Consider the following 27,165-nt stretch of genomic DNA (forward strand, 5'->3'; position numbering starts at 1 on the left):
TTTTCATAATCTTCCTCTTTTGTCTCTCCCTGATTTCATTCCATTTAAAACCTAAAACATAAAATAAGGATAAACGTATTCCTAACCATGCATCTTTGCAAGGGAAAAAAAAACACCTGCATTTTAAATGATATAAGTTATAATAAATGGTTTCGGTAACCTTAAAAATGCTTGAAAGTTTTCATAAATCCTTTAGTGGCAGCGCAAAAACTTCTACACGTTTTCTCTGCATCTAAAATTTTCGTTTAATTACCCTCATTCAAGATATCTCTTAAACATTTTTATTCCATTTGATTTTTACTAGTCGTCAGTTGCAGGAATACTTCTGTCTCCTGTTTCTTCATTTAAAATATTGAGCATTTTGAGCTTCCCTGGCTTAAACTCACAGTGACAGCTTGGGGATATCTTTTCAATGGAAAAATGCTGTCAGAGTACCATTTACCTCACCAGGAAATATAAAGACACATTCGAAAGGAAGAAGAAGACAAAAGGGAAACAGAATCCCTTTGTGAGGCGGGGCTGCCAGTGTGCATTATTCCTGTGCATTAAAATGATTTGATCATTCATGAGGCCGTACGATGCTTGGCAGGAGACTAAGGCCCCGATGGCCCCGAGTTCCCTGGATTCTCTCATTGTTAAACTTGTCTAAGTGCTAAGGTTCAGGGGTCCAGGGTCAACTGGATCTGCCCCGTTACTAAACACATAGAAGGCCTCTGAAATATATAACAACGAAACTTTCATTTTCCCGAATTTTCAATTGCATCGGGGAAGGAAAGTGGCTTTTGCCTCAGGATTTGAAGGCATCCACTCTTCATGCAGCCACATTTATTAAATAATGACATTGGGGTCCCGTCCATTAGCTCCTGGGCGTCAGTGGAAAGGCTGCAAGGCTAGGCCTGAGCCAGAGTGTTCTGGGGTCAAGAAACACAGAAGTCTCCATTTCATGTTCTAGATTTAATCACTTCCATTCAGCACCTTACTGAGTTTGACATTTTCCTAAGTGGTGGGAGGATGGAGTCAGAAGGTATTTGTAAGTATAATCCCGGTATTCAAGGAGAGTATAACATTTCACAGAAGCAGTACTGCGGCTGAGCAGTTTGGGGTCCAAGGAAACGGAGCCAAAGAAGTGGTTTAGGAATTCCGAGGAGGGGAGGGACATAGAGACAGCCTCCGTGGGGTGGACCCCAGTACACCAAATGCAGGCTAGGGAGGACGGACCATTTCCTGGAATTGATGACGGGCGGGTCTGAAGAAAGAAAACGACGGGGCTGGTCCTGTGGCGTTCTCAAGGGACGACGCAGGAACCCTGCTTGTCCCTTTGGGTGGGCTCCGGGCTGTTTGCATGTGAACCTGCAGGAGATGGACAGCTTGCATACGCTCCCAGCACCTGTTCCCAGTCTCCTCCTTCACTGGTTGGAGTAAAGGCTGGTGCCGCTGACTCTCGGTGGGTGGAGTTCAGAATCACGGGCCCACCAGCACTCAGACCCCCGAGGGCCTTCCCGCACCAGCACCCGCCCCTCTGGCGCCTTGCCTGGGAGCCTGGCAGCGAGAGCCCGGCTATTGCCCTCTGCCCTCGGGCTGCTCCGAGGCCTCCCAGGGCGGGTGCCCCCCGTGGAGGGACCTCCGATCCCCACTTTGCCGCTCTTTCTGCTTCCCCTCGTTCAGGAGCTCAGGGTGGGTGGCGGCATCTCTGCTCTCAGCCGGAGGCTTGTGTCTCTGAGCCGAGCATGTCCAGGCCCCGCGATGTCCCCTAGGAATGGGCTTCAGTGTCCCCCGACTTCCTTCTTTCTGACCCTCTCCGGGCTGCACTCCCCCATTTAAAGGAGGCGTCCGGCCTAGCTGGCTCAGGGGACTCTAGATGTCAATAACAGAGGCCCCCAAGACCGCAGCCTCTGCTGTCCTTTGCTCAGGCCTCGTCACTAATCAAGCTCCTCATGACCTAAAAGCCCCAAAGCCATTTTCACATTTCCCGAGGTGGTGAAGCCAAGACACCCCTGTCCAAGCTTGTGTTTCTAAAATGTGTATTCTACCTTAAGTGATGGATGTCTGTTAGATTTTGACCTTTGAGATCTGGTCTGTGTTTGCCATGTTTTAAGACAGTTCCGTGGCCTGATTTCCATCATCTACGAAAATAAGACGCATGTCGCCTGTATTCGCCTCCCGATCAGACGAGAGGCCCCGTTTTCACAGACGCAGGGGTGGGGGGCATCTCTGCCCCTCTTCCGTGCAACCAGCACCCAGCCTGCATTTGTCCACGAAGAGATGGGAACCTTCCCCCAACACTGAGAGAAAATGCACACGTGCTTGAATCTGCTGAGCCCTCGCTGACGTGTTGCCCTCTGGTTCTCACCTCCACTCCCAGCCCCCTCAGGCCCCCTTTCTCCCCTCTTACTTGCCACAGATCTTTCCTGTCACAGTCTGGCCTCAAATTCACCCCCAGAGCTCTAGCACGCGTCCGGCTCTGCATCCCCGGCACCTGGCCTCCGGGACTCAGTGCATCTATCTACCCTTTGCTTGCCTGGGGCGCTCTGTCCGGTTCCCATTATTTACGCTGCCTTGGCCTTGCCACTGTGATGCAGGGACCCCCAGTCTGGGGGTCTGCCTACCTTTTTTCCGAAAACCAGAACATCACAGGATACTGGATTTTCTTCTTCGAGTTTGGTCTCTTCTGGCACCAAACACATCTACCTAAAGTTGTACGAGGGGACCCACAGTGATCGGAGGGTAATTTAAAATAAGCTCTCTTCAGCCTCTGGTTTTCGGCTCTGTGAACAGGGTCCTCAGAGAAGCTGCCACGTGGCAGCTGGCCCGCCTGCATAAACTGCGGTCGGATGAGTGACTGGCGTCAAGGCTTCTGGCTTGAGGGCGTCTGCGGTATTTAAGGTGACATCTGTCCCTCGATTTTCACTCCCGCTGTCCTCATCCCGTTCACTCCTGACGCGCTTTACCTGCTCTGCCAGCAGGCTGCCCGCGGGACCGGGACGTGTGTCCTGATGGCAGAAACCTCAGGTCGCCCGAAGCTCCCCTGTTGCTCACCAGGAAGGGCCCGCACTTCGTCATCGACACAAGCCACAGGGCCACCAGACGGTCACACAAACACCTGTCTTCTTAATGCAGAACAGGTGGGAGTTGGGGGCAAGCGTTAATAAGTCCTATACTGAGGTGTGTTTTGGAGAAAGCAAGAGTCGGTCCCATTGAGCTGGTTGCCTCTAAACTTACGACCTGGAGCTGAGTGCAGGAAGATCGGCGGAGGGAATTATGCCAGCGCTTGTTCATCTGCCTGGTTCCCTTCCTCCGTCCACAGGGCCCTTGGCCTGCACCCCGGGTCCCACCTCCGGGCACTGGAGGACCTGCCACACCTACAGTCATTTGCCCCGCTGTGCTCTGAACTGGCCCCATCTCATTTTCAAAAGCCATGAGAGAGATGATTAAAAATAACCCCGGTGAAGGAGTGCAGAGGGCTTTGAGCATTCCGGAGCAGAACCCAGTGGGTAGGGAGGCCCTCGTGAGTTAGCTTTGAGAACGTGATTCCAGAGGGCTCAGGGGTGAAGCTCCTTCACATGATGGCACAGCTACCCTCCTTACCTGTCTCGTCTCCTGAGCTCGCCATGTCGGAGGGCTTGGTTCCCTGTCTCCGGAGGCTGGGAGAGGTCAGCAGGAGGCCGCTGAGATGCAGGATGCTCCCAAGACCCTGCTCTTCGGGATCTAGTAGGGGGGCTCACCTGGACACCCCCACTTCCTGAGTCCTCGGGACAGTCTTCTGTGATGCCAGAATGTGATGGGAAGAGATATCCCCTCACTTCTGGGGTCTCCAAGTCCACAGTGGGGGTGTGGCCCGTGTCCCAGCTCATTTGTTCCGTTTGCTTATTTGTCTGCAAGTCTTCTTTCCAAAGATCTGATGGGCAACCTGGGCGGTGTGGCGGTTAGGAGCGTAGGCCCTGGGGCCAGGCTGCCTGCAGTATCTCCCAGCTGTGTGACCTCAGGCAAGTTGCTCGACTTCTCTGTGCCTGGGCATCTTCAACTGTAAAATAGGATAACAGCACCTCACTTATAGGGCCGTTGTGAGGGTTACCCATTACAGGGCAGTTAAAGTGCCTGGCACACGGTCCGTGCCATGAACATTCCTGGGGAGCCCCCTCAAGGGGACGGCTCTATGGGAACGTGCTGCTCTCATTTGCCAGGCCAGTCACTGGCCTAAGTTCACGTTACATCCCTTTACCCACTGAGTCCTCTCAGAGCCCCTGCTGGGCTAGCGTGGGTGGTTCCTGGGAACGTGCTCTCATTTGCCCAAGACCTCAGAGCCTGTAAAGAGTGGAGCTGAGATTCTAAAGCAGGGCTTTTGATTTCAGAGTCTGGGCTCTGGGCTTCCAAATCACGAGAAATGTGTTGAGTCAAACGAACTTGGAGTGTTACTAGCACAGTTTTTCTCAGACTCGAGTGTACGTGGGAATCCCTTGGAGGCTCATGTGAAGAACGCCCAGGGCAGGGCCCACCCCCCAGACTTTCTAGTTCAGCGGGTTAGGGTGGACCCAAGAGTCTGCTCTTCCAACAGGTTCTCAGGAGATGCCAGTACTGCTGGTCCAGGGACCACACTTGGAGAACCACTGATTTACAACATTGATCAAAGATTTTGTAGCCGTAGTTACTGTCGATCTCATTGATTATTTTACTGGGCAGAATTTACCTACTTCCTCTCATTCATCTCTAGAGACTGTGATGAACTTGAGGCCTTTCAGTGTAACTGCAGTTTCTCCCGGTCATTACAGTATTGGATTCAGCCGTCCACCATCACTTGGTGTCTCAGAAGAATGCAAAAACCAAATGACTATTTTCTTTACTGAGAAAAATACATGAATGACAGAAATAATGACTCTAAATGCAGAGTAGACAGTGGTTATTGTACTGCTACCAGGAGCCCTTCACCCCCGTGCACACACGAGTCTTACTTTCTGAAAAGCTAGTGCAGATCTGTGACGTTCACCATCATGCTGGTCAACCCTTCTGCAACTGGAAGAAACCTGAGAAATCGTGGCCCTACTTTAGGACGCAGGTTTTATTCTCATCGTGGAATAAAAAGGGTTTAGAGTGATCACGTGCCAAAGAAACAAACAAACAGAGCTCTTTCAGGAATCTCTGGTCAGAAATCTGAGCGCGTGTTTGCTGAGTTTTGTCTCCATGTTTATTCATACGTGAATGAAGGAAAGGTAGTTTATGCTTTTCCTTATGATTAAGGGGACTTTTTCAGGCTAGATAAGCGCTTCTTAGGGGGTTTTGCCAAACAAGGTCCCACACCTGGGGGGGTGCTACGTGATCAGTACTCACCTTCTGGCGTGAGGGGTCTTCTGGCTCACAGGGTGTTGGACTTGGCCTCAGGTCCCTCCAGAGGGGCCCAGGCTGTCACAGTGGACCCGGTGACCTTACCCTGCATAGAGGTCCCCCCACACACACCCAGTCTAAAGCGAGAATTTATAAATTCCATGCATTTCCACCGTCTGCCCTTCGGACCTACAGAGAGGGCAGACGAGGGTCCCAAACCCGTGATGCTTGCTGCCATGTATCACAGTCCCCTGTGGGCCGGTGGGTCCAGAGCCCGGGCCACTGTCCCCTGGTGTCAGCTGCCAGGAACCTGTGTTTAGAAGGTGTCGCTCCCGCCGGGTTATCTCTGCTGCTGTGCTGTCCTGTTCTGTTTTTGCGATGACACTGAACGGCCCCCTGTGTTGTATTGTCTCTTTCAGCTGGTAATGTTAAAGTAGAGACTCAGAGTGATGAAGAGAATGGGCGTGCCTGTGAAGTGAATGGGGAAGAGTGTGCGGAGGACTTACGGATGCTCGATGCCTCCGGAGAGAAAATGAATGGCTCCCACGGTGCCCAAGGCAGCAGAACTTTGTCAGGAGCTGGGGGCATTCGACTTCCTAACGGCAAACTAAAGTGTGATGTCTGTGGGATAATTTGCATCGGCCCCAATGTGCTCACGGTGCACAAAAGAAGCCACACTGGTAAGGCCTGGCGTGGTTCCTCCTTTGGCGGCCTGGAGGGGCCCACGGGGTGTTGCAGAGGACAAGGCCCTTCCCGGCTGAGTGTCCTGGGCGAGGCGTAGCCTCCCTATTCGGGAGCAATATTCAGAAAAGGACTTCTGAACATGCACCAATTCGATCCTATATATTAAAGCCGTAAACAAAAAGGAAAAGGTAACCGGTGTGCAAGTTCTGACAAGGGCCTGAGAGCACATTCTCTAAATATTGGCGGTGGGGCTGTCAGGTGGTTCACCCTTCAAAAAACAAGACAAAGCAAGATAAGAGGAGATTGATACACTGAAATCTACTCCTCCAATTTTCCACTAAGAAACCCATGAGTCAAATGTGCATGTTGGGGGTATCCAAACTGACAAGGCTTGATTTTTAGAAACATTCGTTGAATGATTGAATAGCAGCAAAATTTAGTCTTTCAGAAAGAGTTCTGTTTTCAGATGGCTTATCCTCCAGCAGGTGACACTCCCACCAAGATGCTTTGGTTGCCACTAGTTTCTATCTCAAATTGGTAAAGAATTTAATACCCAAACCCCTGTCCTAGTGGACGGGGCAGTGGAGGCTTTGGCAGTAGAAAACAGTATTCTGTGTCCAGAAATGAAGGGATGCAGACAATCTTGTGTCTGACGGCTGCACCCAGGCTCCTGACATGTTCTCACATTGAGGGCCGGAGGAATAGGGTTTCCGTTCTGCACCATCCACATCCCCCAGGGTGCACAGTCCTGGTGGGTGACCAGTCACGGGTGTCCCCACCAGGACTGTCACCACAAGTGGCACTAGACAGTCTTCAAAATAAAATGTTAACAGGTCACATCTTACCTAAACTGCATGCATAAGGTGTCTTTTGAATTGAACAGAAACTTTGCTCTTCTGCCTGAAAGGTGGAAACAACACAATAAATGTGCCAACTCCAGTGGTCACTGAAAGTTTGGACATAAAACATACCGTGAGCCGTTGCTGTCCCGGTGGGTGGCATCTTAGGTCATCATAAAGCCAGCGTCTGCCCCTGTTCTCCACAAGAGGAGAAAAACAAACCGATAAAAGCAGGCTGAAGAAGCAGGGTGGGTTTTGTCCGCTAGCTCAGGGAAGTAAGGAAGAGCATCACAGCCTCATGCGATTCTCCCCAGGGGCCAAACGTTTATCTGATTATCAAAACTGAAGCAGGAACTCAGAAAATTCATGGAGCAAAACAGCTGGGTTGTCAGGAAATGCGGACCTTTGTGGAGTTGTCGTTTTTGTATTTGAATCAGGCAGTTCCCAAAATAATTTCTGTTTGTCATACATCTGGAAAACCGTAAAATATGTTTATTTTCAGTCAACATTCATTTTCGGTAAAAACTTAACTTCTACAGTTTAGCAGACTTTGCTTTTCCCAATGTGCCTCTTAATCCTCCAATTATCCGGTGGAATGTCCACACCACATCCAGCCCCAAGGGAAGCTCGCAGAAGAGCAGTCAGGCTCCCCGCTTTGTAATGAGGTGGAAATCAACGTGAAGGTAGGTTACGTGGTGATAGACCCTTCACAGGATAACACGGGGACCCGTATCCATTCATTCCTGATGGAGGAATAGACCTCGCACATGAATTACGTTCCTGCTAATTCATGTAAAACCTGACTATACAGTGAAAGTTCTCTTCAATAAATATTTGATAACTAATGGAATGCTGGCATACTAAATGGCCAAAATATAATGACCTCCTGCCCTGATAGAAAGAATAATTGCATTTAATGAATAAACCCGCCAAGCATAGACATACAGAGTAGACCGGCTGTTTGCTGCCCACTTCTGCCCACAAATAGTGGCCACGGGCCAAGTAGGTGCCAACACGCAGTCTTTCGCTTACAGAACAAGTTCATTCCAGAAAGAGGGACATAGAGACCATCAGTTTTATGGTTCCTGCTTTGACTTTTATTTTAAAAAAAAAAAAAAAAAACGAAACAAGGCACTCCTGATTTGTTTTCATAATGCTTTTCCACTTTGCATAAATATAGTCATAGGTCGATATAGAAATAGTTTGGCCAAACTAGGTTTGAATAAATAGACATGCTAGAAGGTTTCCACTTTCCTGGAATCGGAGTGGAATGTATCAGAAAGACATGCTTTTCTAATCACCGACCCCGTCCTGAATTCTCTAACATGTCAAGTCCCCATAAATCACTGGGGTGTCCTTTGAAAATGCAGACTCTGGTCCAGACCCAGAGGACACTGGGAGCATCTGTAGGTGGTGGGACATGCAGTTGCCAGTGGACCGGAAACAGTGCCATTTCAGGGAGCCCTTCGTCGGGGAGCCTGGGCTCCACCTAATGTCCCCCCAGAAGCCAGGACTTGCACCTGCCGTCACCGAGTGGGATGGGCGCACTGGGGTTTCCTTCTGGAGGACTGCAGCTGTCCGGGGCAATCTCCCACGTCACCGCCTCCGAGCGGGGCCAGGGCTGCCCTTGTGTGAGTCGTCCATTGATGACACCGTTTCACTTCCCCAGTTTTGCTGTTCAGTTTCATTTTTTTAAACTCAAGCGTCGTAGTAACACTTTCCCGCCAACCTCTGAGGGCTCACGGGGGAGTCAGACAGAAGGTAGTGGGAGAGGAACGTGCAGTAATCTGATTCTAAATGATGGGATTTTTAACAGGAAGCATCAAGAAAAGTGTCTGAATTATGGTTATTCTGTCCGGCCCTGTGCCCACTCTGTTCCCATCTATAAGGCGGAAAGGCAGAGTCTCCGTGCTTTATAAACACGGCATCGCACTGGGTGCTGTTACAAGGCACAGCTGCAATAAGCCCAAGCGAAGCCTCGTAGTTCTGTGTATTTTTTAATTCACTTTCTTCGGATATAGGGTCAGAAATTTCTTGATGTGGGCATCCGTGGAGACTTTCTTTTTTGCCCAATTAAGTTATGCAAAGGAGCTCAGACATTTCTTACAGGGAGTCTCTGAAATGGCAGATTATAGAGTTCCTGGGATTAAAAAGTAAATTTTGAATTAATGATATGAAGGCCCTCATCCCAATTAACTATAAGGGAATACAGCCTTGGAGGAACTTGGTCTAACTTGGCTCCCATCAGCCGTATACGTGCGGGGGGCAAGCGATCACCAGTAGCAGTACACAGGTATCGTGGGCCGTGTTGTGTCGTCTAGCTCCGGGGCCCTGATCCCTTTCCTGCTAACACCTCCAAAGGGAAACCACCTTGAGTTGAGCTCCATGTTGTCAGTTCAGGGAACGCTGTCTTCCGGTCCCCGGGCCCTGTGATACATATTCATGCCAGCACAGCAAATCAGAAACAAATAGATTTCCGGGAACGCTTACCAGCGGGATTAAGACACCAGGCCCAGCAGGACACACTAGAGCCGATGACTCAAATTGGAAGACAGATTGCACTCTCCAAGGCACGGCCCCTGTCTTTCCTGCCTGCCCTGTTCTGCAGAAGGGACGCGTGGCTGGAAGGATCTGTCCTTTCTCGCTCTGCTGACCGGCTGTCCTGCACAGAGGCTGGCTGGACGGCAGGGTCCAAGCCGGTGTTCCCTCCAGCCCGCCCGAGCTCGGGGGGAGCCCAGCAAGCACCTCGTCAGCACAGAGGGGACGCTTCACAATGGGTGGGGTCACACTGAGGCACGCTGGTCACCAAGAGTGGCCCACATCCTTGTCACACGCATTTGCGTGGCATGAGACCACCCAGCTTTCCAGAGCAGCCAGCCCGAGGGTCCCCCTGCCAGAGCGAGTGGGTGGAGGCTTTTCCCCTGTGAGGTCGCTCTGGACTCTTCTTCCTTCTTTTGTCTGCTTAGAGTTAAGCACGGCAGCCACACGCGCGTGTGTGTGTGTGTGTGTGTGTGAAGGCTCAGAAGTGTTTCTAGTAGGTAATTAACAATCTCTATTGGACGCTCCTCGGGGCTGCCTATCAGCTATTTTAATCTCATCCAGTGTGGCCTCCTAACTCAGAGATTTAGGTAGTTAGTTACATTTATAATCACCTTCCCACCTGCTGGACTTCCTCTGCTCAGCCAAGTCCAATCTAGATCTAGATTTGGGAGAATTCTGAATATATTCTGGTTCGTGTCAAGTTTCCAAATGGTCTATGATTGAATATCATTGTAAATTAGTTTCAGTTTTTCCAGTAGCACATCTGTCCTGCCCACTTAAAATTAAGAATGATGCTAACCATGAAATTCAGAGGCCAATATAGACTTTTAAATTTAATCTGGTGTAGATTTTAAGAGTACCAGATATGCTTCTACTTAATCGCTTTTGCTAAGTGCTGTCTTGTTCACTAAAATCATGTAAGCCAATTGGGAAAATTGACTGTACATTTTAACACATTCTTCTTTCTGAAGAAAAAATTGTTAATAGGAAGTGCATTCTCATGGTATCTCAACACCAGATATTGTGGTCATACAGAGCTCTCCTTCTTAAAAAAAAAAAAAAAGGAAAAAAAAAGCATTTGTTTTTAAAAGAGCTTTAATGCTTACTTAAACATGACAAATGTATCCCTCTTTTAATTGAGAGTTAAATAAAAATGTTCACCGATTTTAGATTCCGAGACCTATTACTACTCAATGGCGTATTTCTTGAGCACAGATACCTGTTTATTCCTTTGTTGGATTCAGAGTTTGGGGACATGAGCTGACACACAGCAGAGGGTCCAGTGTTTTTTTTGTTGTTTTTGTTTTTGTCACCACTCCAGTAGTGCCACCCCTGAAAGAATTCCTAATGACAACTAAATTGCACCTCTTAGAATATTTGTACTGAAAATATAACTGTCTTCTATGAATATGGATAGAACAATACTAGCGTCAAGGTTGTAGGATTGTGAGGAAAGCAAAAAGCCAGAAACCTCAGTGCAGGTCAGATTTTGAGGCAGCATCACGGGGAGATTCGGGACTCTTCTCTGGACGGTGCAGACCTTCCCTCCAGTCTCTCAACTTCTCATTTTATTCAATCTTTCTCTTTCTCTCTCTCTCCCACCCTCACACTCTGTCTTGTCTCTTTCCTGATTTGCCTGCATAGGGACAGACAGGTAATGGAGAAGAAATTGAAAGGGAAAATACAGGGAAAATGTAAATGAAAAGAAGTTATTATAACTGTTATAATGAAGTGCCTTTCATTTAAATATAAGAATGTAACGCTGAAATGAACTTGTGATCCTGAAATGCATTTTTAATGAGTTTCCTTTTTATTTTGCTGCTTCAGTGGCATATTTTAAAGACCCTTTGAAAAAAGCCACATTAAAAGCCCCACCAAATGCCACAACACGCAAAATTGGATATTGGTTTATTCCAAAACTGCTGAAGAGGAAGAGTGGCTCTTCATCGCAAAATGTTGCAGCCACTTTATTTAAATGAGTTTGAATTTGCATTGTGATGTGCCATTCTGATTTAGGGGAAAAAAATTAGATTTTCAGATCAAATTGACCCAACCAGTGAAGCGTTAAGGAACTGGCAGGTTTAGTCTGAAAGCCTCACGTTCCATCAAACCTGCAGCCGGTGGAAGTCACCGGGCCCTCGGGAAACAACTTTCTCGCCACGTCCTCCCCTCGTCCCAGCGCTGAGTCCCGCTCTCACCGGCTCCCTTCTCGTCCCCGCAGGAGAGCGGCCTTTCCAGTGCAACCAGTGCGGGGCCTCCTTCACGCAGAAGGGCAACCTGCTCCGGCACATCAAGCTTCATTCGGGCGAGAAACCCTTCAAGTGCCATCTCTGCAACTACGCATGTCGCCGGCGGGACGCCCTCACCGGCCACCTGAGGACGCACTCTGGTAGGTCCTCTGGGCGCAGGCGGGGCTTGGCTTGGGGACTGCCTGGCATCCTCTCAGGGATGCCCTGCTCCCGGGACACCACTCCCCCGGTCATCGGCTGCACCTGACGGAGACAGCAGTGCCCTACCCCATGTGCTCTGATGGGTGGGGAACCTTAACGCACACACGTGTGCGCGCGCACACACACGCATGCACACGTCTCATCTTAGGTAGAGTATTTCAAAAGAGGCCTCCTCGTCCCCTTGTGTCAGGTAAGTGGGTTTCTCTTTTAAAGGATTTTGCCAGCCCGTACTTATCTTGAGTGTGCTGCTAACGCCCCAAAGTTTCCAAATACGTCTCTCAATGTTAACCGTTAAGCCACCCTCGCTACTGTTTCATGCCGAGCATTTCGGGAGTCGTCATAGGGCTAGTTTTCTTTGCAAAGGTGGTAGATAAGGTGATTCTGTCCTGATTGGTGTTGCCTGTTCCCTGAGGGTGCGCTCCCGACTGGGCCCAAGTGCAACGGTCACGCCAGAGGCCAGCCGAGGCCTCCGTGGGAGAGGCCAGTTTGGGGCTGTTATGAGATTTTAGTAAATGCGTCCTGAGTAATCAGGGTCTCAGCAAGGTCATGGTAAGCGAGAATGTCCCACAATATTCGAAGCGCTCCAGCCTGAGAGCACAGATCCACCTCTGAGTAGACTGGATCTTCTGTCCCCGGAGAAGCTTCCTTGGTGTTTCATGATCCAGTGGCCCCGTAACCTTCCAGGTCAGAAGACAGGGTAGGGAATGTGTGCTGTGCCAGCACGCCACCCGCAGGGGTATTTGACATCACGCCCTTCCAGCCCCGAGAGCAGGAGGTGACGGGCCCTCATCCCTGCCCTCAGGGAGCTCACTGTCCAGACTGTCCAGACCTGCGGTGGGAGAGGAAGAGGCTGTGGACCAGCTCCCCCCGACGCCCCCAGGACAGCAGCACAGGAGGCGGGGATGCGCGTCCTTGGGGAAGGTTGGCTTGCGCTCAGGCCCCGCTCCCCAGAGGTGATGGGTGTAGTTGATGCCAGGGTTGGGGCCGCTTCCTCGTCACACATTTACTGAGCACCCCGGGGAGGAGACGGCAGAGCCCCAGCATGTGCCAGGTACCATGGTGCGAGCATCCGAGGGGCAGCGGGAGCGCAGGGAGGGGACAGTCAGTCTCGGGCGGGAGGTGTCCATCCAGGAGGAGGCAGGGCTTGGGTCCAGCCACAGGGCGAGTTTCTAGGCTCACCTTCGGAAAAGTTCCCAGTGAGCATGTGGTCCGGGAAAGGGAGGTGCTGGGCATTTACAAGTGTTGTGGGGAGGTGGTCCTCCTCTGGTGGGTGGTGCCAGCAGGGAGTCAGCGGAAGGCCACAGGGACAGTGGGGGGTGGGTCCCGGCAGCTCTGGTTCTCAGATGCTCGGCCCGGCCATCGCCCCTCGTTCCGACCTCCTTCCTGACCGTCAGCGTGGCGGAGGCTCCCAAATGCTCCTAGAACACTGAGATGGCGTGGGAAAGCTTCTCAGAATCTTCCGAGAAAGGAGCCACACGAAGCCAAGGAGTGGCTTCTCCACGAGGAGAGGTCAGCGGGGGTGCCTGTGGGGCTTGGGCCCTGCTGAGGGCTGGGGAGGACCTTGCTGCAGGGGACAGGAAGACAGGCGGCTCCCCCAAAGCGGGATGATGACGCCGTGACAGTGAGCATTCGCAGGTGCTTACACGTGTGGCTAACAAGGAGCACATGTGTCGTCCCCCCAGAGGTGGAGGTTTGCAGGGTCTCTGTAGGCTTCAGATGTGACAGTGACACCGTCTGTGTACAGAGCCTACCAGGGGTTCTAGGGCAGAGAAACTTCACAGGTGGCCTTCACGTGGAGTCAGGTTGACATCATCACAGCAGTAACACTGCATTAGAGTTGTAGGATGCACAATATCCCCTTTGGTAGAAAACATAAAGACTCAGCCTTAGCTTGACACCAACCATACTGTCGTCATCCCTGGGCCACTCTGACTGGCAACAGAAATCTCTCCTGCGTATCAGTTCTATGGTGAAGTTAGAAATATCTAGTGCAGTACTTTAACTTATTCTGGCTCCATGCCTGCTTATTTCATTTGAGGCGTGATGGTATCCTGCTCCAAGTGTGGCTGATTGCATATAACAGTGGTAGACTTTGGACACTTTATTTCTATTAGGGATCCACTGATGAGCGAGTAGACAAAACTGTAGTGAGAAAACCATCATTGACCCAGGGCTGCTGGTGATTCTGCCATTGGAAAGTGCCACAGACACACAACTCCTGCAAAAAAAAAAAAAAAAGACAATGACTTAGGTTCTACAAGATGATTTCACTAGAATGAAATGAGGACTTCAGCCTTTGTCTGCAAATTCAAATATGGTCACGTTCTAGTCCCTTGTGAAATGGCCACACCCCCATTCCGCTAAAAACCACCATCAACCTGGTAGCTTTCCCTGGCAACCGGTGGCGGCCTGGGATTCCAGCTATAGGATTTGTCCCATACTGATAAGAGGGGCTTGGGTAGTCTGGAAGGGTGAGGAAGGGTTCCCCTCCCTTCTTCTCCGCTTTCTTTGGAAATTGCAAGCTTGGCTAGAGACCTTCTTTCCTGCAGAACAGTGGACTACACTTCAAGATATACTTTCGTTCAGTTGCCTTCATGAACTTCTTATGTTCCAGAGTTAAAATCAATCATATACTCAGACAGAAATGGGTATTCAGACACCAGGCTATATGTATGGAAATTTGCTAAAGCTGTAGCTTTTCCAGGAAAAGACATTGAGTGGGTTATCTATATTCTATGAGTTTCTAAAGGCCATACTCAATAAAACGTGCGGTTTTAGGCAACATTGTATATGTCAATGTTGTTTCTCTGATGTTAGGGATACAACACTTTCTCCGGATAAAAAAAGCTCCCTTTTCCCTCCAGTAAATGTTCCAGAAGTCAAATTTTGGTTTTCATCTAGTCTTCTTAAACCATAGTTTCTGTTCACCTAAGGAAGAGATTTAACCAGTACAAGATTTGGTTAAGCCGTTTCACCAAACAGTCCTATTTGGATGGCGTCGATTTTGACATAATACTCTCAAATATGTGAAATCTAACCATATGAGGAGGAACTAAAAGGTTCTGGCTTTAGGATGGAAATTTGTATTGTATAAGTAATAGAAGATCCTTTATCCATTTTATCTCCTAAAATGCTATTAAGATCTTTAAACTTAGGCATGATGTGAACTTGTGCTAGTCTTCTCTTCCTAAAATACCACTCAATAAAATTCAGGAAGAACTAAACTCTGTATAGAAGTGCACTGCTCAATACAATAGCCACGAGCCAATTAGTTAAACAAAATTCAAACTTCTGTTCTTAGTGGCGTGCGCCCTACTTTGAATGCTCAGTGGACACACATGGCTGGTGGCTGCCATATTGGACAGAACAGGTGGAGAACATTTCCTTCTTCATAGTAAATTCTGTGGGACAGGGCTGATCTAGAAGCCATGCCATCCCTAAAGGTCTTTGGGGAGAAAACAGAGCTTTTCCAAAGGTTAGAACAAGAAAGTACATTTTGGAAACAAAATGCTTATTTCATTAAAGTCTATTGAAACACTGTGGTGTCTTAGAGACCTCAGGTATTTGTTTAGCACTAGGTTAGGAGTTGAATTCACTTTGGTTGCATTAGACCTGACGCCACTGTCACTCCAGACCTGGCCCACGGTGTGGCCATGGACAAGGGGCCAACTTTGGAGCTGAGTCTGTATATTATCCAGCCAGCTCGGGCCTTCCTCACATCTCTGCCCTGTTGTCGGGCATCCCTGTTATAACACTGCAGTGGTTTGTTTCTTCCAGTTAAAATTCAGACTTTGTGATTTAAGTAGCAGAGAATTTGTTAGGCAGTGAACAAGTTAAAATGATAAAAAGGTAACAGGAGTTCTTGGTACAATCAGGAAACACCTGGGCATTCACACCTTTAAATTCAGTCAACTCGACGGAGCCCATAATGCTTTTAGCTCTCAAGAGCAGAGTTTTTTTTTGCCTTTTTGGTAAAAAATGTATTGCATGCCTTCCCATGACACGTACGGCCGCTATTTAATCGGGGTCTTGAACTCCATTGTGTCTCCTGCAGTTGGTAAGCCTCACAAATGTGGATATTGTGGCCGAAGCTATAAACAGCGAAGCTCTTTAGAGGAACACAAAGAGCGCTGCCACAACTACTTGCAAAGCATGGGCCTTCCAGGCACACTGTACCCAGGTAAGCGCCGAGGGCACAGGCTGCCTGGCCTTGGCTCCCCCTCCCTCCCCAGCTGGGGGGAAGGAGGGCCCCCTGCCCGCTGGGATGCAGCTGGACCAGAGCACAGGCCCGGGAGCCACCACAGCTGGGATGGAGGGATGTTTTTGGCCGCTGAACTCTCACTAGGAGTGCCCTGTGCTTCCCAGCTTTCCAAGACCTCCTCTTACCAGGCAGCACGTGACCTGGAAACCCCTTCCTCTCGAAGTCTGGGGAAGCTTCTAAGATTGTAGTGACCCTTGAAAGTCTGGGTTTTTTTCTTTTCTTTCTGGTTTTTGGTGTTTTGTTTTTTTTTGTTTTTTTTTTAACCTGGAGTATCGATTGCTTCTTTGTGCTTAGTCATCAAAATAAGATGTGAAATCTGGTTTTAAAAATGATTTTTTCATGAAGTGGATCAAATAAGAGCTTTCAGACCATGTTTTCATTCATCAGTGTTGGCACCTGCCTGGAACATGGGATGACTGGAAGACCCTGACTGTCTGTAGTCTTGCAGCTGTCACAGGTTTCAAGGAAAGCTTGCTTTTTTTCCTCATGTGCTCTGATGCTTTGCTGTGTATTGCATCTCGAGATAACATTTGGCTCTGATCTGAGATAATGTAAAGTGAAAGATGTAAACAGAGAGAGCGTGGATCCATTTAGTCCTAAGATGCAAATTGATTCCCTTTGGTGATCAGATGGTTTGGGATTCTTCATGATGGCTTTCTGTCCTGTACTCAGATGAGACGGCTTCTCGTGTGGAGTTAGTGCTGGTTGAGGGTCCATAAAAGCCAGTGGAATTCCTGCAAGACTACACCGGGTCTCGGGCAGGCAGTGGGTGGGGGTCTCGCTGTGCTGGGCTGGTTGACCTGTGCCCTCTGTGCATTTCTCATGACCCATCCCTCCCGGGCCCCCCAGGACCAGCCCCCATGAGCACTCAGATGGGCCCTTAAGCAGGCTCACCCCTCTCCATCCCCTTAGGTTGGAGCCATTCTTTGGGCTTAGGTATAGACAAAGCCTAGCTTATGAGATGTAGCAAAGATTTAATTTTTCTGAATATGATTTTATTTAGGAAAAGGCTTTTTGGTCATCTGTCATAATTTCCTAACGTCTTTGTGGAAAACGTGAGGTTCCCTTGAGCCTTAGGTGCACAGATTGTGTTACAAGCTTAGAGAGAAATGAATCAAATGGCAGAAGAGTCAGTGGTCTGGGAGCCCTGGGCTCGTGGCCCCTCACTGTGCTGTCTCTGAGGGTCTCAGGAGGCCCCATGGCCTGGCAGAGAGGAAACCCAGCTCGAGATGCTGTAGGCGCCCTGGACAGGCCACAGGCCCGGCTTTGCAGAGAAGGATGGATACACCGGGAAGCATATTAGCTTGATAGATCAAAAATACTACCAGTGCAATTGAATTCTACGGATTTTATGGGTACCCCTCATATAAATCAGGGTGTGGGCTGTTACGTTTGTCCATTTAATAAGAAACCCACATTTCCAAGGCTAAAAAATTACATTTACCAGCGATAATAACCAATTTGAAATCTGTTTTTTCGAAGTGGCGTTCATCATGAAGCAATGAAGACATAAAATGCTTAGAAATAATCTTAGCAGGTCATGTGCAGTCCATGATGAAGAAAGCTAGCAAACAATACTGGGGCCAGAAAACATGGAGGAGTCACAGGGAGAGAGGCTTGGACACTGCACGTGTGTCCTCTGGGATCACAGCATGGTTTTAGCATGAAATTGGTTTGTCAATCTTATTGGAATGTTATAAAGTGTATCTGGAAAAGCAAATGAGGGAAATGGCATTTTTTAAAGAGAAGAGTAATGTCTAATGCTGTATTCAGATGTAGCTGTCATCTGGACCTCTTTGAAGAATAGACAGACAAATCAATAATAGAAATGAGTAGAACTTCCAGAGACCCTGTGATCAATCAGCCTGTCCCATCTGAAAAAGGAAGAAGTACAGAGCAGTGGGATTTCAGTGGACTTTTCAGAATCGGTGTGGGAAGAATTGATTAGCCATTTGGAAGATAATCAGTTTGCATTTTTAGCTTCTTATAGCTTAGGATAAATTGCAGGGGGATGAAAGAGCGATATTTCCAAAACTCCAACCATAAAAACTAGAACACGGATGGTTATGCAGGATACAAAGCTGTGTCTTCAATTATGGAAAGAAAGAGATGACATAGAAAAGCACAGGTTGGCTAGAAACACTTCCTAGATCAACATTCACCTCCACAACTTCTAGATTTCCTACGGTGCATGTTTTTTGATTTTCCGGTTTGCTGTGTTCAGGGTCCAGGAGCTCTGAGTTCATTCCCATGTTGCCAGGATTGGCTGCAGCATCTCTGTGGCCAGGTTTCTCCTGCACCTCTGTTCACTGTGGCAGAGTCCGAGCCCTAGATCATTTCTAGCTGAGAGTTCTTTGACTCTCAGGAGGGCTGCTCTCAGGATTGACTGAATTAGTGGATTGGGGTGTATTTGAAAAGTTAAGAGGACTTGTCAAAGGGACACAATTACTTAATCACAGTCTAGCTTCTAGGGACAGTGGTGGTGCTTATTCCCTGGTCTTGGGGGATAAGGCAGGTGTCATTAGCAGGTGGCTCTGGTCAGCCTGCATCTGGCTGGCAGGGTTGCTAGGAAGATTAGAAATAATCCCCGTGAAGATCCTGGCTCTTGTAGGCACTTGACACGTGTCATATTTAACACTGATGATGAGACTGAATCCTTTCACCGTAAGTGTTTCTAAACTGGTCTTTCGAACTGTCTTTGACTTTAGTCATTAAAGAAGAAACTAATCACAGTGAAATGGCAGAAGACCTGTGCAAGATGGGATCGGAGCGCTCGCTCGTGCTGGACAGACTAGCAAGTAACGTCGCCAAACGTAAGAGCTCTATGCCTCAGAAATTTGTTGGTAAGAGTTAAATGTTTCCTGTCTCTTAAAAGAACAACCACGCGGGTGCTTTAGATGGTGATTAGTTGAGGGTAGAAGAAAGGAAAACATATCTCATTTTTTAAAAAGCAAACATTGGCAAGCTTAACATTTATCAAATATCTCGGAATGGTTTTCCAATAGGCTTCTTAAAAATAACAGACCTTCTCCCAGGAGTTGTCCTTAGAGGTGGTTCTGCAGCTTCTGGGGCACTCGGTGAGATCTGCCTGGGATGCTCTATGTCCTTTGGGGGCGGCGGGTGCATGGCCTGGAGAGCAGCCTCTCTGAGCCTCAGGTGCCCATTTTTCAGAGGAAGCTCATAATACTCCCCACATGGGCTACTTTGAAGGCTAAAAGGGCAGAATTGCAGGGCAACTGGCCTATGAGGTGCCCAGCAAGGAGATACCTCTGACTCTCTACCTGTGCCAGGTGCTTTCAGGGTGGGGCAGCCCTTCCTCTAGGAGGTTATTGCCAATGTAGCCATCATCCAGCCCAGACCCTGGGAGTTCAAGAAGGATGACACCTGGGCAGGAGGGAGGGGCGAAGGGCTCTGGGCTGGGGACCCAGCCTGAGGGTGTGAGTTCACAGCCACACTGTCACCTTCGCAAAATTAGTCAAACTCTCCAGCCTTGGTTCCACTCTTTACGTATATCACAGGGTTTTATGAACATAGATTAGCACCAAGGAAGTGACAACATTTAGAAGCCCTCAGTGTGAAGATAATATCATGAAGATAATGTAGAAGGAGGAACATAGAGGAGAGGGTCATGTCCAGGGAAGAGGATTGGGGGGGAGGGTCATGTCCAGGGAGGACTACCAGGGGGGAGGGTCACATCCAGGGAGGACTACCGGGGGGGAGGGTCATGTCCAGGGAAGAGGATTGGGGGGGAGGGTCATGTCCAGGGAGGACTACCAGGGGGGAGGGTCACATCCAGGGAGGACTGCCAGGGGGGGAGGGTCATGTCCAGGGAAGAGGATCAGTAAAAGCTTGTGAAGCTGACAGTGACCTGTCACTGGGAGGGAGGAAGAGGATTTCAACACATTTTTGACAGTGGAAGAATGGAGGAGGGTTCTAGGCAGATGGATACAAATACAGAGAAATGATGATGCCGTTTGGGGGCTGGAGCGGGACGTGTGGACACGTCTGACAAGCAGGACGCATCCCAGGGTGACCCACGGATCCTCAGGGAAGCCATAATAGTAAAGCCCGAGTCAGCTCTGGCCACAGGTGAATGGCCTTGGAATGCCAAGGTGAGAAAGGTAGCCTCAATGCAGTAGGCAGAAGAAAGCATTGGCATGTTTTTGATTGGAGCCACATCTTGGAAAATAGAGAGGTCGAGTGCCAAAGATTGACTGGAAATGCGAGGACGGTGGGGCTGTGGTGGAAGGAGGGAGGTATGGGGGCCGTGCCGGGACTGGGGGATGGAAGTTATGAGTCATGGGGACCCATGTGCCATTGACAGGCTCTGGGAAAAGATAGAGTCTGGGTCTGATCTGCTCGTTTTCAAGGGCTTTCTGAGTGATGCCCTGTGGGAGCCTGGGAAACGTGTGTTGGGAGAGGGCGTGGGTCCAGCACGGGGTTAGTGGTCAGTGAAGCCTGGGGCAGCTGCTTTCCTGCAGGAGGTGGGCAGGAGCAACAGGAGGCCAAGTTCTTGGGCTCCATCCTGTCTCTGACACTTAAAACAGGCTTCATTTTGATCGGAAGCTGGGTGTTTGGAGGGGTGGGGGGAGGAAGGATTCAGTTTAAAAACACTTTTGCAAACCACCGGCTGGAGACGTGGTCTGGGGAGTCGCCCACACAAACCTGAGCCTTTAGACTGTTGGGCGGGGGAGGCCTCATGTTTCCTGAGCAGAGTGGGAGTGACGTGACGTGGAGGACCAAGGGCTGCGGGTGGGATTTCAGGTAGCACCGGGTGGAGGTGAGCCTGGGGCCCCTCAGCTCCTCCCTGGAGGCCTTGTGTGGAGGGAGCTTGGGGGCCGGTGACCAGGAGAGATGGAGCAGCACGTGTGCCCGAGGATTGTTGACAGTCACGGGCCCTGGGGAGCTGGGTACCACTTCCTCCTTCAGGTGAGGAAAGTGAGGGATACCAAGGGCTTTATAAATGGGCATTTCAGCCCCTGCAGCTTATGGAGACTTTAAATAACTCTCTGTGAAACTCCGCAGTAGCCACCGCGGGTGAGAGCACAATTTAGGTGTTGTATTGAGATTGAGATGCTATTTATAAATAAATAAATAAATAAACAAATAAACAAAACCAGAACCTGTCTGTCTGATCAAGCAAAGCTAAGGTAAAAAGGAGTCACTGGGGAGAGGTGGACAGCACAGGAGAAGTGGCAGGGTCCCGGGGGGAACGACAGTAGACAGTAGGACAAGGATGGCAGAGTGGAGATTGGAAGAAAGGGCTCAGAACTGGCTGTGTGTTCTGTTAGGTGTTTGCCCAAGAGTTTGGTGATTGGCAGTTTATTTCTAAAATAATGCCTCTTCTTGCCCCCAGATGACTACCTCACCCTCATGTCAACTTGATGGGGTTTTCATCAACCACTCCTAACCTGTGGTTTCTCCATCTCTAAAATTAAAAAGGAGATGGACCTCTAACCTCTAGAAGTGGTCTGTCTTGTATACAAATTCAGAAAGAGTGTGTAGGAATGCAGCTGTTACCGTACAAGCTGGCAGGGTATTGGTGGGATTGAAAGAGCTCCGAGTTTGAACTCAAGAGAGGCTCAGACCCAGCCCTTCTACTACTATTTCTATTTATTTAGAGTGATCTCTTAATTGATTGGACTTTACATGCCACTCTTTTCAAGAAGCTTCTGTAGGTATTCTGTTTTCATAATTGCTTTGTGTTTGAGGAGGTCTGGCTGCTGCCTTTCTACCTGAAGAGCATGCTGACAAGTATGTGATGTTGTTCACTCTTTTTTTTCCCCTGGGAACTTTTTAGATCTTGCCATCATGACTGAAGGCAAGATTTTCATTTTCTCTCTGAATGCCTGAAGAGTTTTTTCTTTAACCTAAAAATTAAATACCCTAACTGGGATGTGTCTTAGTGTTTTTGCATTCTGAATAAAAATTTCCTGACATTTTAATCTGGGGATTCCCTTCTTTTCTCTTTTATTTCTTGGAAATCCTCTTTTTTATAAATATATATTTTGTTTCATCTGCTGTGATCTCTATTCAGAGATACCAGATGTCCTTATGTTGGAGAGTTTGTCTTCCATATCTGTTAGCATTTCTCTAAGTTCATTTTTTTGGCTTTTTCACATTTATTCACTGTTATTATCTTGTGTTTTTCCTCTATGTTAGTAATTCCATTTTTAGGAGTTTATGTTCTATTACTTGATGTTTCTAATCCATGTGTTAATTCTGTAATAATACTGTTTGGACCTCATTTTGTTTCCTGAGATCGAAAATCTCTGTTTTCATCTTATTCTGTTGTTTTAGCCTGCCATGTTTCAGTATCTTTTTTAATTGAATCCGTGTCACAAAGCAATTATGAAACATTACTTCTCTTCCTTGAATTAAGCTTTTCCCTAGGATGGGCTTAGTGGTCTGTGTTTCACTTCCTTTCTTCCCTTGTCTTGCTAGAAAATATCTTCACAGCAACCATGACCTTTTCTTTTCATCTTGCTTATTCAGCTTGGGCTGATAGAGTTTGATTGACATGTCTACATTCTTCCTATTGTATCTGAGATTTTTTTTTTTTTTTCCTGTGAGAGCTATTGACTTTTCTCAATACTGAAAGAATGCCAAGGATGGGGTTGGGAGAGTTCAGGTGAGGCGAAGTGCAGCCTTTGTTAAAAGAGTTCCTCTCCGCCCTCTGTCCCTCGTTCTGAGACCTGGTTAAATGCCCTAAACCAGTTATCACTGCACTGTACCTGGTTGGGGAGTACTTCCCACAGGGGCCTGCTCTGGTCCTTTGGGCTATTTCCTCCCAGTGTACAGCATTGAGGACTTAACTCCTGTCTCCCATCCAGAGAACCAGTCTCACTGCTCACTTGGCCAGGGTCACCTGGTCTCATTAGCAGAGGTTTTAACTGCTTTTTGATCATAAGTGGAAAAAGACACCTATTTGAATTGATTCTCTATGGATATGGGGATATTAGGGAAAATGCTGAAGATTTTGTTGATTCATACTTAAGGTTTTTGTATGTGAGATCAACAGCCAAGCTTTGCCATGTATCTCATGCCAGAATTTTCTTTCCTTGGTCCTTGATTTTTTATAAACATGTATTTCATTAGACTATGTACCTTTCTTTAGCATATTGCCAAAGTGAATGTTGTGGGATTTTCTCACTTTGTGGAATAGTAGGGAAGAGAAAGTCTGTGGGTGGTTTTAATATACCACGTGAGTCTGAAATCTAGGTTGTTGTTTTTTATTTCCTACATCCTTTTGTTGTTGATTCCCAGTTTTAAAAACAACAGATTTCAGTGGTTTCTTAGGAAACCACAGAGCCATGACTTTGGGAGAAACAGGATGATTAGGTGGGAAAGCACCATTTTTGGTGGAGCTGTAAAGCACTTTTATATGTATCAGAATTGTCTGTGAAGTCCACTCCCCTCCCCTCCCTGCTGGGGTTTGGTGGAGGGGCAGACTGAGATACCAGCCAGAAGGGACTCCTTCTCCTCTGAGGTTAATGTAACCAGACACTTGGCACCTCGACACAAAAACAGGAAAAAAAAAACCACGTGGTTTCTGTAATGCTACTCAATTACTTCTAACCTTAAATGGGGAGAAACACCACTTCTGTGATCCCTGCCACCCAACTTACGTAGAAATTCCATTCTGTTGCAGTTCTGCAGAGGGCGTGGCAGTCCACTGACAAGTTTCTTTGTGTCATCCAAGGGTCACATTGTACTGTTGTCAGAGCGTGTGTCGCTCCTGACCCCCAGCAGATTTGAATGAATGAGAGCCAGGCGGCTGTATGATACACATCCCTAACAAAGCAAGAAGTGGGACCTAATGATGCTTTCTCGTATGATGGGGCATACTCCTGGACAGTTATCAAAGGTTACAGACATTTTTGAGGATTATTAATAAGTCTACGAACTGTGGAGCAATTTTTCCTTTCGTTGCTAAGAACTAGCTGCAGACCGTGCTGTCAGGTTTCAGTGTGGGAGGTGTGGGGGTCCTTGCTGTCACCAGCCGCTCCAGCCACCATCAGCTATAACCTGGACCCTTAGGCAGCCGGAAGGCATTCCTCACCTTTGCCTCCCGCCAGTGACCGAGAAGGGTGCTTCCTTCCTTCGGACCTTTCTGTCTTCCTTCAGACACAGTCTCTGCAGGGTTTACCCAGCCTACTGATCCGCCCAGGGCTCTGGCCACCTTCACCCATCCCTTCAAGGCTCCAGTCTCCCTCTCCTCTCGGTCCTCTTGCTTCTCCTGTGTGAGACACACTTCACGGTCTGCAGCCAGCTCTTAGCAACAGAAGGATAAGCTGCTCCATGCTTCCCAGACTTATTATTAATCCTTAAAAAAATCTGTGACCATTGATAAGTGGCAGGAATATGCCTCATCATACTAGAAAGCTTCATTAGGTCCCCGTAGCAAACCTTCCTTTCCTTTCATGCAACTTCTCAGACAGGGATGCACTGCATGTTATCATGTGTTAATGTCTGTCTCCCCTGTGGGCTGCTGAGAATGGGGACCACTGTTACTTGAACAATTCAGACCTGCCTGTGGATGGCCTCTCGTCCTGTGACTTATTAACTAACCACCGCTGAAAGTCCAGTGAATCAATAGCCCTGACCATGAGGACAGACAGTTCATTAATGAATTTGCTAATGAAGCCATGGTTTCCTACTGAGCTTAGAACCAGTATATCGGGAAGGTGTATCTTCAAGTATATTCATTTTATTTCATTGTGAAAATTTATACTCGAAAGTTAATTACAAGAAGTCAAATCTTTTCTCAAATTTCCCCTTTCCAGGGGAAGCGAGCTCGCCGCCTTCTACAAACCGTGATGTTAGACCTTAAGTTTCTTGAGGCTAAGCTTGCTGACAAGTCCTTGACAACAATTCTCGGGCATCGTTCATGCTCAGTAGTTGTTTGAAAGGACAAGTAAATGTAACCCCTGGAGCCTCCTTGCTTTGCTCTCGGCTCTCCACCACGTGACTCTGCAGCACAGGCTCGGTGCTGCTAAGGGCTGGGAGGCGAGAGTGGAATTGGAGGCCAGGCAGGATGTGGAGGCCGGCACGTCCGATGATGCTTTTCACTCTCACGCAAGTCAGAGCCAGCTTTGTGCTACTGACAAGACTGATACCATTTCACTATAAAGAATATACAGTTTTGGTATTTTTGATTAAGCCTTATTCTAGCATATTAAAGATGGGAATTTAAACATACGAGATAATATTATTTTAAATAAGTACGTCGCACATTGTTGTAATCATATAATTATGTTTTAATTAAATAAATTTGATAAATTAAGCAGCCATTGTAAATTTCTTACAACAGTATATTGAAAATACATCATTTAAATATTAATGTTAAACATAAAAATGTTTATAACATCCGGAGTAAAAGACACAAGTATTGGTTTCGTCCGTTTGAATATATGCTGTTTAAATTGGCACACCATCCTTATTTCCCCGATTCATTTATTGATCTGTCCAGACAAATTGGTTTAAACGCCGACCCCGGGCAGAGCCCCGTGCCAGGTGCCCGGCAGGCAGAGATGTGTCAGCTCTCCCCCATGTTGGAGGTGCTCCCGAGGTCGGTGCCCCGCAGGTGTAGTTGTCAGCTCTTGCTGCCGGGTGCAGAGGTAACCTGGGCCTCTCTGACTGTCCCCCGCTTCCCACAGGGGAAAAGTGCCTGTCGGACCTGCCCTACGACGGCAGCGCCAGCTACGAGAAGGAGAACGAGATGATGCAGACGCACGTGATGGACCAGGCCATCAACAACGCCATCAGCTACCTGGGGGCCGAGTCCCTGCGCCCCCTGGTGCAGACGCCCCCGGGCAGCTCCGACGTGGTCCCGGTGCTCAGCCCCATGTACCACCTCCACAAGCCCCACGCGGAGGGCCCCACGCGCTCCAACCACTCGGCCCAGGACGGCGCCGTGGAGAACCTGCTGCTGCTCTCCAAGGCCAAGTCCGCGTCCTCCGAGCGCGAGGCGTCGCCGAGCAACAGCTGCCAAGACTCCACGGACACCGAAAGCAACACGGAGGAGCAGCGGGGCGGCCTCATCTACCTGACCAACCACTTCACCCCTCACGCGCGCAATGGCCTGTCCATCAAGGAGGAGCACGCGGCCTACGACGTGCTGCGCGCGGCCTCTGAGGGCCCCGCGGACGCGCTGCGCGTGATCGGCACGAGCGGGGAGCCCCTCAAGGTGTACAGGTGCGAACACTGTCGCGTGCTCTTCCTGGACCACGTCATGTACACCATCCACATGGGCTGCCACGGCTTCCGAGATCCCTTCGAGTGCAACATGTGCGGCTACCACAGCCAGGACCGCTACGAGTTCTCGTCCCACATCACACGGGGGGAGCACCGCTTCCACATGAGCTAAAGCACCCCCCACCCCCACCCCACCCCACCCCCACCCGCGGACCGCGCCCCGCCCCCAGGAAGAGCATCCAGGACCCGCGCCAGCCCCTGCGCGGGCAGCCGGGATGGACCGACTGCTGTGCTTTGACCTCTAGGTCGTGTTTCGTTTTGTTCTGAGTTGGTTTGCTTTTGAAAACAAGAAGTTTTTCTTGTTAGATGCAGGGTTCCATTCGGAGCCCCCGAAATGCTCTCTTACTAGACAATTCTGTAGACCGCTGGCTGAAATCCCCTCCCCTGTTGCTCCCTAGAAATTGCTGTCCTCCAAATGATGGGTCATGTTCGGAGAGAATTTTATAAAAACAGGCGGAAGCCCGGGAAGGAATGAGCCGGTTCCGTGCTAAGCATGGGATTCACGCCCCAGATGGGGTTTCCGAGGTCCCAGGAGCCGTGTGCGCAGCCCCTGAGCTGTGGTCGTGAGCTGACCCTGGGGGTGAGTGCCCCTACAGCAGGGCCGGAAGCTGCGTGTGCATCCAGGGAAGACAGGCCACAGGTTCTAAACAGAGATATGATTCTAAGTCAAATTCTGCACGTTGTTGGGGACAAGTGACCATTGGGCAGAGGGAGCGAGGGGTTGCACAGCCTTTGGACTCATTCTCGATTTCCAGACCGTGAGGTTGCTCAGCCCACAGCTAAGCCTTCCGAGGCCTGTTGTCACATGGGATGAACT

The 27,165-nt window shown here is 48.9% G+C and overlaps 1 protein-coding gene across 9 annotated transcripts in view; it reads left to right on the forward strand.

Moving 5' to 3' along the window:
- The window catches only part of IKZF1 (IKAROS family zinc finger 1), an 87,477-nt gene extending 61,008 nt beyond the window's left edge, over nt 1-26,469 (forward strand). For 4 of the 9 annotated variants that reach the window (XM_029232956.1, XM_029232959.1, XM_029232957.1 and 1 more), the window contains 5 exons: nt 5,736-5,996; nt 11,602-11,769; nt 15,885-16,010; nt 18,800-18,934; nt 25,751-26,469. In XM_029232956.1, coding sequence (XP_029088789.1) covers nt 5,736-5,996; nt 11,602-11,769; nt 15,885-16,010; nt 18,800-18,934; nt 25,751-26,460 — 1,400 coding nt within the window. In that variant the 3' untranslated portion in view covers nt 26,461-26,469. Of the gene's footprint in view, nt 1-5,735; nt 5,997-11,601; nt 11,770-12,859; nt 13,340-15,884; nt 16,011-18,799; nt 18,935-25,750 lie in introns of those variants that run through there. The other 5 variants (XM_029232960.1, XM_029232961.1, XM_029232958.1 and 2 more) reach the window with 4 other exon arrangements.
- Nucleotides 26,470-27,165: the final 696 nt, after the last annotated feature.

The sequence above is a fragment of the Monodon monoceros genome, unplaced genomic scaffold (genome assembly GCF_005190385.1).
Source record: "Monodon monoceros isolate NGI ecotype Baffin Bay Population unplaced genomic scaffold, NGI_Narwhal_1 Super_Scaffold_2, whole genome shotgun sequence".
Lineage (NCBI taxonomy): Eukaryota > Metazoa > Chordata > Mammalia > Artiodactyla > Monodontidae > Monodon > Monodon monoceros.